Raw genomic sequence first — 8742 nt, forward strand, 5'->3', positions numbered from 1 at the left:
AGCATATTCATTGTTGTTAAAGGCTGTAAAGATTTTATCCACGAAAACCATATTGGTGCGAGTATAGAATAGAATGTTGATTTACATGTTTCAATATTGTCTTATACACCAATTTCTGTAGGATTTTAGAAAAACATGGCAGTACAGATATTGGTCGATCTTTTGTAAAATATATTGGATCCCCAGATTAATAGAGGGGGATAACTTTGTCAATTTTCAAATCTTTAGGAACAAGACCAGTTTGCATAGATTTGATGAAGATATACAGTACCAGTCAAAAGTTTGGAAACACATTACTTATGTATGGGTTTTTCTTTATTTGTACTATTTTCTTCATTGCAGAATAATACTGAATACATCAAAACTATGAAATAACACATACGGAAACAAAAAAGTGTTAAACAAATCCAAATATATTTTATATTTCATACACCTGAAGGTGTGTTTTGGGTCATTGTCCAGTTGAAAAACAAATGATGGTCCCACTAAGCATAAGCGGGATGGGATGGCTTATCGCTACAGAATGCTGTGGTAGCCACGCTGGTTAAGTGTGCCTTGAATTCTAAATGAATCACATACAGTGTCACCAGCAAAGAACCCCCACACCATCACACCTCCTCCTCCATGCTTCGCGGTGGGAACCACACATGCTGAGATCTTCCGTTCTTTGCAGCAATTGGACCATGAAGGCCCGATTCACACAGTCTCCTCTGAACAGTTGATGTTGAGATGAGTCTGTTATTTGAACTCTGTGAAGCATTTATTTGGGCTGCAATCTGAGGTGCAGGTAATTGCCGATTTCTGAGGATGGTAACCAAAATGAACTTATCCTCTGCAGCAGAGGTAACTCTGGGTCTTCCTTTCCTGTGGCGGTCCTCATCAGGGCCAGTTTCATCATTGAGCTTGATGGTTTTTGTGACTGCACTTGAAAAAATATTCAAAGTTCTTGAAATTTTCTTCATATCTTAAAGTAATGATGGACTGTGGTTTCCCTTTGCTTATTTGAACGGTTGTTGCCATAATATGGACTTGTTCTTTTTACATCTAGGCTGTATCAGAACTGGCCGTCCCATAGGGGGGGTAGCACAATTGGTCCAGTGTCTTCTGGGTTAGGCTGCCATTCTAAGTAAGAATTTGTTCTTAACTGACTTACCTAGTTAAATAAACTTTAAACAAAATGTTTTAAAAATAACAAAATTAATTTACCAAATAGGGCTATCTTCTGTATACCAACCCTACCTTGTCACAACACAACTGATTGGCTCAAATGCATTAAGAAGGAAAGAAATTCCACAAATTAACTTTAAACAAGGCACACCTGTTAATTGAAATACATTTCATGTGACTACCTCATGAAGGTGGTTGAGAGAGATCAAACTGAACTACAGATGGGAAATGTCCCTTAATGTAATCTAAGGGATTTCCATCAGTTTTCTACATTTTCTTTGACAGAGAGGAACCCATATTCACAAAAAAAGTGTATTGAATTCACATTAAATAATATCAGGATCACTATATGTCTTATTTCAAACAATAGATTGAGATTGAATACTTGTTGATGCCTTTTCCTTATTCAATAGCTGATGATTTTCCAAATTGACGTTATATTATTTAAGGATACTTGGAATTTGTTTGTAAAATATATTTTCTTGGGATATCCAAAGTAGATGAGTAAATGTGTTCTTATACTTTTTGTATTTTGCAGAATTCAGGGGAGAGATGTCACAGCTTCTGTTTTATTTGATTGTTGATTCCTTAGGTTACTGCTGGAGGGCACCCTTACCATGTTTTCTAGTTTCCAGGTTACCCTGATTATTACTTATTGGATTCACCTGTGTTTAATTACCTTCTCTGTTCACCTGGTTGCCTTGTTTATTTAGGTTCCTCAGTTGGTCTGGATATTTGCTTAGGTCTCATGTTTTATTAGTGTGCTCTTGTGCGGTTGACTTGTGTATGTAAGGGAAGTAAGACACTAAGCAAAAGATCTGGATTTACCCTTACCTCTGCTTGCTGTGTTTCTCTGCACCTGGGTTCGAGTTCGTACAAGCATTATTGTGACAGTAGACCTAAGTCAACAATGGACCCAGCAGAGATTTCTCAGTCGTGCGAGGAACATTCCGAACTCCACCATTTACGGTCGGCTCTCACCCACCATGAAGCTGTGATTGGCTGCCAGGAGGCGCGGCTGCAGACATTGTCGGATGATTTAAGAACTCTTGTGTTCATTCTGCAGACAGGACAAACGGCTGCTACACCTGTGGCTGTTCCTAATCCTCCACTCCCTACCAGCTCAGCGTCTTCATCCATTTGGGAGCCTCATCTCCCGGCACCAGAGCACTATGAGGTGCATCCTGGGAGGTGTCGTGGGTTCCTACTCCAATGCTCGCTGGCCTTCGAGCTGCAGGCATCAGCGTTTCCCACCGAGCGTTCCAGAGTGGCATACGTCATCTCCTTGCTCTCAGGACGGGCTCTGGCCTGGGCCATGGCCATATGGGAGCAGCAATCGGACGTTTGTTTTAATTGGTATAGCTTCACCCAGGAGATTATTTGGGTTTTTGATCACCCCATCAGTGGCATGAATGCTGCTCAAAGATTCATTGCGCTTTGGCAGGGCAGCCAGAGCGTAGCTGATTACCCTATTGACTTTCGGACACACGCTGCTGAGAGCGGTATACAGAGGCACTTCACCCAGCCTTTCGAAACAGACTCAGCGAGGTTCTCAACTGGCTTCCCGGTACAACCCTGACACTCTGTATGAGCTTATCATTCTGGCCACACAGATTGACAACCGGCTTCGGTAACGTTGTTGTAAGAGGACGGAGGGGTTCTGAGTGGATTCATGTGTTTCGGGTTCCGCTGAGGGAGTCAATTCTTAATTTGTTCCACTGCCTTATGCTGCGTCTGCTTGTCCTATACCCCGTCAGAGTTCTCAATTCGGCTCTGGTTCTCTTTCAGAGGTGCCAATACAATTGGGATGCACCAGACTTTCCGGTCTGGAGAGAAGACGCAGGATTAACAAGCAACGTTGCCTTTACTGTGGACAGTCTGGACATTTCCGTGCCTCCTGTCCCGAGCTGATGGGAAACGGGAGGACTCGTCAGTAGATGAGAGAATACTGGCGAGTCAGATGCTTCCTGCGGTGGGACAATGGGCAGTTGGACATTCCTGCTTTCATAGAATCTGGGGCTGCCGGGTGTTTTCTGGATCGCACATTAGCTCGCCAACAGGGACTGCCCCTCACTAAGCTGGACATTCCGTTGTCGGTCACTGCTCTGGATGGGGTGCCCGTAGGGTCTGGGAAGGTGAAGCAACTCCCCATGCCTATTCAGCTACGAGTTCTGGATTATCATGTGGATTTTATCAAGTGAAATTTGGTGGACTTGCCTGAGCTACCCCTGGTTCTTGGACATCCGTGGATTTCTATCCATAATCTTCAAATTGACTGGCCCTCGGAAAGAGTTCTGGGATGGAATCCTTCATGCCAGTCCACCTGCCAGCAACGCTTTCCACATCTTTCTGTCCCTGCTCGTCTGGAGGCTTTCGATTCTCCTGTTCCCCCAGCTGGGGATGACAAGCCTGATCTTTACCTCATACCTTCGGGATTACGGGGTTCTGAATCAGGTCTTCAGCAAACGAAGGGCCAGCCGACTGCCTCCTCACAGGTCCTACGATTGTGCCATTGACCTCCTGCTCAGCACCACTCCTCCGAGAGGAGGGCTGTATTCTCTCTCAGGTCCAGAGACTCAGCCATGAAAAGTTATATTAAGGAGGCGCTGGGGGCGGGTTTTATTTGGCCGTCCAATTCACTTGCAGGAGCAGGTTTTTTCTTTGTTGGAAAGAGGGATGGGGGATTACGTCCCTGTATCGATTGGACTATTTTCCTGTCAAAATGTAACAAGTAATTTTGGGTGTCCGGGAAAATGTATGGAGTAAAAAGTACATTATTTTATTTAGGAATGTAGTAAAGTAAAAGTGAAATAGTAAAGTACAGATACCCCAAAAAACAACTTAAGTAGTACTTTAAAGTATTTTTACTTAAGTACTTTATGTCACTGTTCGCGTGTGAGTGGGAATGAGTCCTAACACTTTAGACATTGAGAACACCAGACACACCAGTACTGAACGAATGACTGCCCTGTTAGCGTGGGCCAAGAACTCAGGGGGATGTTTCTCTGGGTTCATTACACGATCAAAGGATTCCAAAACAAAACCTAATGGATGATCCCTTAAACATCAGAGACAACAATGGGATAGAACAGGAAGGCGTAAATAAGCCTACTGTCTTGGTGTAGGGTGAAAGACCAAAAGGTGAGTGTATCATTCCACCTGGAAGAACTCTGCTCTTTGACGGTGCACTTTGATGATAGCTGCAGGCCAGCAACGTTCAACAAATTGTATAATACTGTATTAGTGAATGGATGGGTGTACTATAGTTTGGGTATCTGAAAAGGCAACTAGACATACTAGGAAAGCTCTAAAAGACTAACAACAACAAACATTTTACGAATTCAGACCGATTGACTTCTTCCACATTTTGTTACATTACAGCCTTACACCAAAATTGATTAAATAGTTTTTTCCCAACACCAATCTACTCACAATACCCCATAATGACAAAGCAAAGCCAGGTTTTTAGAATTTCTTACAAATGTATAAAAAAAATATTTAAAAAATATCACATTTACATAAGTATTCACACCCAATTGTATAATAAGGCTATAACGTAACAAAATGAGGAAAAAGAGAAGGAGTCTGAATACCTTCCGAATAGCCTAATGAGGCTATAGATACAGCTCAACTTAAAGGCCTGTAGGTGTACGTGCATGCTGTCAACTCCTCCAGTCACTACCTATGTGGAGATTGCATCGGCAGATTGGGGCGGCAGAGTAGCCTAGTGGTTAGAGCGTTGGACTAGTGCGAGTTCAAACCCCCGAGCTGACAAGGTACAAATCTGTCGTTCTGCCCCTGAACAGGCAGTTAACCCACTGTTCCTAGGCCGTCATCTTAACTGACTTGCCTGGTTAAATAAAGGAAAAATAAATAAAAATCCCACTGTGAGTTTCCTTAACATGGTTTGTAATTCTGACACACATTCTATAGATTCACACAGCAGGGGTGTATGTTCCCATTTCCAACGGCATCCAGAACAAGAGTCAAAGCAGTGATATCAGTCCCAATCTCTAGAGCAGAGGACTAATCATTTTACCTGCAGGTCTTCCATCTCTGACCTACAATCAGAGGAAGATAATAGGAGCAAGATAACCCTCCACCATCCCAGAAAACAAATGATAGTAACCAAAGAAAAAGATCCAACCAACACTCAAAGAGCCATGTCTACATGTAAGTGCATATAAAATGTGGTTTAGAAAAAAATACAAATGTTATATGTACTTACATGTAGACATGGCTCTTTGAATGTTGGTTGGATCTTTTTCTTTGGTTACTATCATTTGTTTTCTGGGATGGGGGAAGGCCATCTTGCCCTATTATCTTCCAGTAAGTTACAGCTCCACTAATACCTGACAACCACACACAGTACACCTCCATGAGGCCAAATTTCAGTCAGGCCAAGGTTATCCCCTGGTCACACTCACACAACTTTGTCTATCTAATCCACAACAACACCAAAACCAACAACAGAAAAAAAACTTACATCGTTTTGTCATTGTGCCTGGGGACATATTTTGGAGGAGGATTAATCCATTTTCGGTGAATTCGGTTAGCTTCGAGGGAGTGAGAGAGGGAAAGCAACTATGAGTGTAAACAGCAGAGGAGGAGCTAACCAGCGCTAATCTCGCTAGCAATCCCCTCGCTCCTTCCATTGGAAACAATCTCTAAGTAGTAGGAGATATGTCAGGATTAAGAGGAATTAGCCAGTTGCAACATGAGCCTTTCCCCATATAGATGCTCATTCATACACAAAGCAAAGCTGATTAGTGCAACCTTACAATATGGTGCTTGCTAAAGACACAGTGCCATCCCTTTCTCTTCTTGGTGGTCTTGTACATAATTTAGTACTGAGCATTGTATTAACTCTATTGTATTTAATCCCTGTTATCCATGTACAGTGTTTTGTTAGGATAACATATACAGTACCAGTCAAATGTTGGTACACACCTACTCATTCCAGGGTTTTTTAACTTACCTATTTTTACAAATTTCTACATTATAGAATAATAGTGAAGACTAAGAAGTAACACATATGGAATCATGTAGTAACCTTTTTTTTAACAAATCAAAATATATTTTATATTTGAAATACTTTAAAGTAGCCACACTTTGCCTTTCCTTCTTAATGCATTTGAGCCAATCAGTTGTGTTGTGACTAGGTAGGGGGGATATACAGAAGACAGCCCTATTTGGTAAAAGACCAAGTCCATAATATGGCAAGAACAGCTCAAATGAGCAAAGAGAAATGACAGTCCATCATTACTTTAAGACTTGAAGGTCAGTCAATGTGGAAATTTTCAAGAACTTTGAAAGTTTCTTCAAGCGCAGTAGCAAAAACCATCAAGCGCTATGATGAAACTGGCTCTCATGAGGATCACCCCAGTAAAGGAAGACCCAGAGTTACCTCTGCTGCAGAGGATACGTTCATTAGAGCTAATTACCTGCACCTCAGATTGCAGCCCAAATAAATGCTTCACAGTGTTCAAATAACAGACACATCTCAACATCAACTGTTCAGAGGAGACTGTGTGAATCAGGCATTCGTGGTCCAATTGCTGCAAAGAAACCACAACTAAATGACATCAATAGAAAGAAGAGACTTGATTGGGACAAGAAACACGAGCAATGGACATTAGACTGGTCAAAATCTGTCCTTTGGTCTGATGAGTCCAAATTTGAGATTTTTGGTTCCAATCGCCTTGTCTTTGTGAGACGCAGAGTAGGTGAACGGATTATCTTTGCATGTGTGGTTCCCACCGTGAAGCATGGAGGAGGAGGTGTGATGGTGTGGGGGTGCTTTGCTGGTGACACTGTCGGCGATTCATTTAGAATTCAAGGCAGACTTAACCAGGGTGGCTACCACAGCATTCTGCAGCGATACGCCATCCCATCTCGTTTGCGCTTAATGGGATTATCATTTATTTTTCAACAGGACAATAACCCAACACACCTCCAGGCTGTGTAAAGGCTATTTGACCAATAAGGAGAGTGATGGAGTGCTGCATCAGATGACCTGGCCTCCACAATCACCCAACCTCAACCCAATTGAGGGTATTTGGGATAAGTTTGATCGCAGAGTGAAGGAAAAACAGCCAACAAGTACTGTAATCAGCATATGTGAGAACTCCTTCAAAACTCCTTCAAAAAGCATTCCAGGTGAAGCTGGTTGAGAGAATACCAAGAGTGTGCAAAGCTGTTGTCAAGTCAAGGCGTGGCAACTTTGAAGAATCTCAAACATAAAATATATTTGGATGTGTTTAACACTTTTTGGTTACTACATATGTGTTATTTCATAGTTGTGATGTCTTCACTATTATTATACAATGTAGAAAATAGTAAAAATAAAGAAAAACCCTGGAATGAGTAGGTGAATATGTAAGCTCAGCAAAAATAGAACCATCCTTTCACTGTCAACTGCATTCATTTTCAGCAAACTTAACATGTGTAAATATTTTTATGAACGTAACAAAATTCAACAACTGAGACATAAACTGAACAAGTTCCACAGACATGTGACTAACAGAAATTGAATAATGTGTCCCTGAACAAAGGGGGGGGGGTCAAAATCAAAAGTAACAGTCAGTATCTGGTGTGCCCACCAGCTGCATTAACTACTGCAGTGCATCTCCTCCTCATGGACTGTACCAGATTTGCCAGATCTTGCTGTGAGATGTCACCCCACTCTTCCACCAAGGCACCTGCAAGTTCCCAGACATTTTTGGGGGAATGGCCCTAGCTCTCACCCTCCAATCGAACAGGTCCCAGACGTGCTCAATGGGATTGAGATCAGGGCTCTTCGCTGGCCATGGCAGAACACTGACATTCCTGTCTTGCAGGAAATCACGCACAGAACGAGCAGTATGGCTGGTGGCATTGTCATGCTGGAGGGTCAGGTCAGGATGAGCCTGCAGGAAGGGTACCACATGAGGGAGGAGGATGTCTTCCCTGTAACGCGCAGCATTGAGATTGCCTGCAATGACAACAAGCTCAGTCCGATGATGCTGTGACACACCACCCCAGACCATGACGGACCCTCCACCTCCAAATTGATCCCGCTCCAGAGTACAGGCCTCGGTGTAACGCTCATTCCTTCTACGATAAACGCAAATCCGACCATCACCCCTGGTGAGACAAAACCGCGACTCGTCAGTGAAGAGCACTTTTTCTCAGTCCTGTATGGTCTAGCAACTGTGGGTTTGTGGCCATAGGCGAAGTTGTTGCCGGTGATGTCTGGTGAGGACCTGCCTTACAACAGGCCTACAAGCCCTCAGTCCAGCCTCTCTCAGCCTATTGCGAACAGTCTGAGCACTGATGGAGGGATTGTGCGTTCCTGGTGTAACTCAGGTAGTTGTTGTTGCCATCCTGTACCTGACCCGCAGGTGTGATGTTTGGATGTACCGATCCTGTGCAGGTGTTGTTAAACGTGGTCTGCTACTGCGAGTATGATCAGCTGTCCGTCCTGTCTCCCTGTAGTGCTGTCTTAGGCGTCTCACAGTACGGACATTGCAATTTATTTCCATGGCCACATCTGCAGTCCTCATGCCTCCTTGCAGCATGCCTAAGGCACGTTCA

General features: G+C 43.1%; 1 protein-coding gene across 4 annotated transcripts in view; it reads right to left on the bottom strand.

Annotated features, from left to right (window-relative positions):
• The window catches only part of LOC139367109 (myosin IIIA), a 73190-nt gene extending 67458 nt beyond the window's left edge, over positions 1–5732 (bottom strand). For all 4 annotated transcript variants that reach the window (XM_071105161.1, XM_071105159.1, XM_071105160.1 and 1 more), the window contains exon 1: positions 5654–5732. In XM_071105161.1, coding sequence (XP_070961262.1) covers positions 5654–5655 — 2 coding nt within the window. In that variant the 5' untranslated portion in view covers positions 5656–5732. The remainder of the gene's footprint in view (positions 1–5653) is intronic.
• Positions 5733–8742: the final 3010 nt, after the last annotated feature.

Source organism: Oncorhynchus clarkii, chromosome 15, assembly GCF_045791955.1.
Source record: "Oncorhynchus clarkii lewisi isolate Uvic-CL-2024 chromosome 15, UVic_Ocla_1.0, whole genome shotgun sequence".
NCBI classification, from domain to species: Eukaryota; Metazoa; Chordata; class Actinopteri; order Salmoniformes; family Salmonidae; genus Oncorhynchus; species Oncorhynchus clarkii.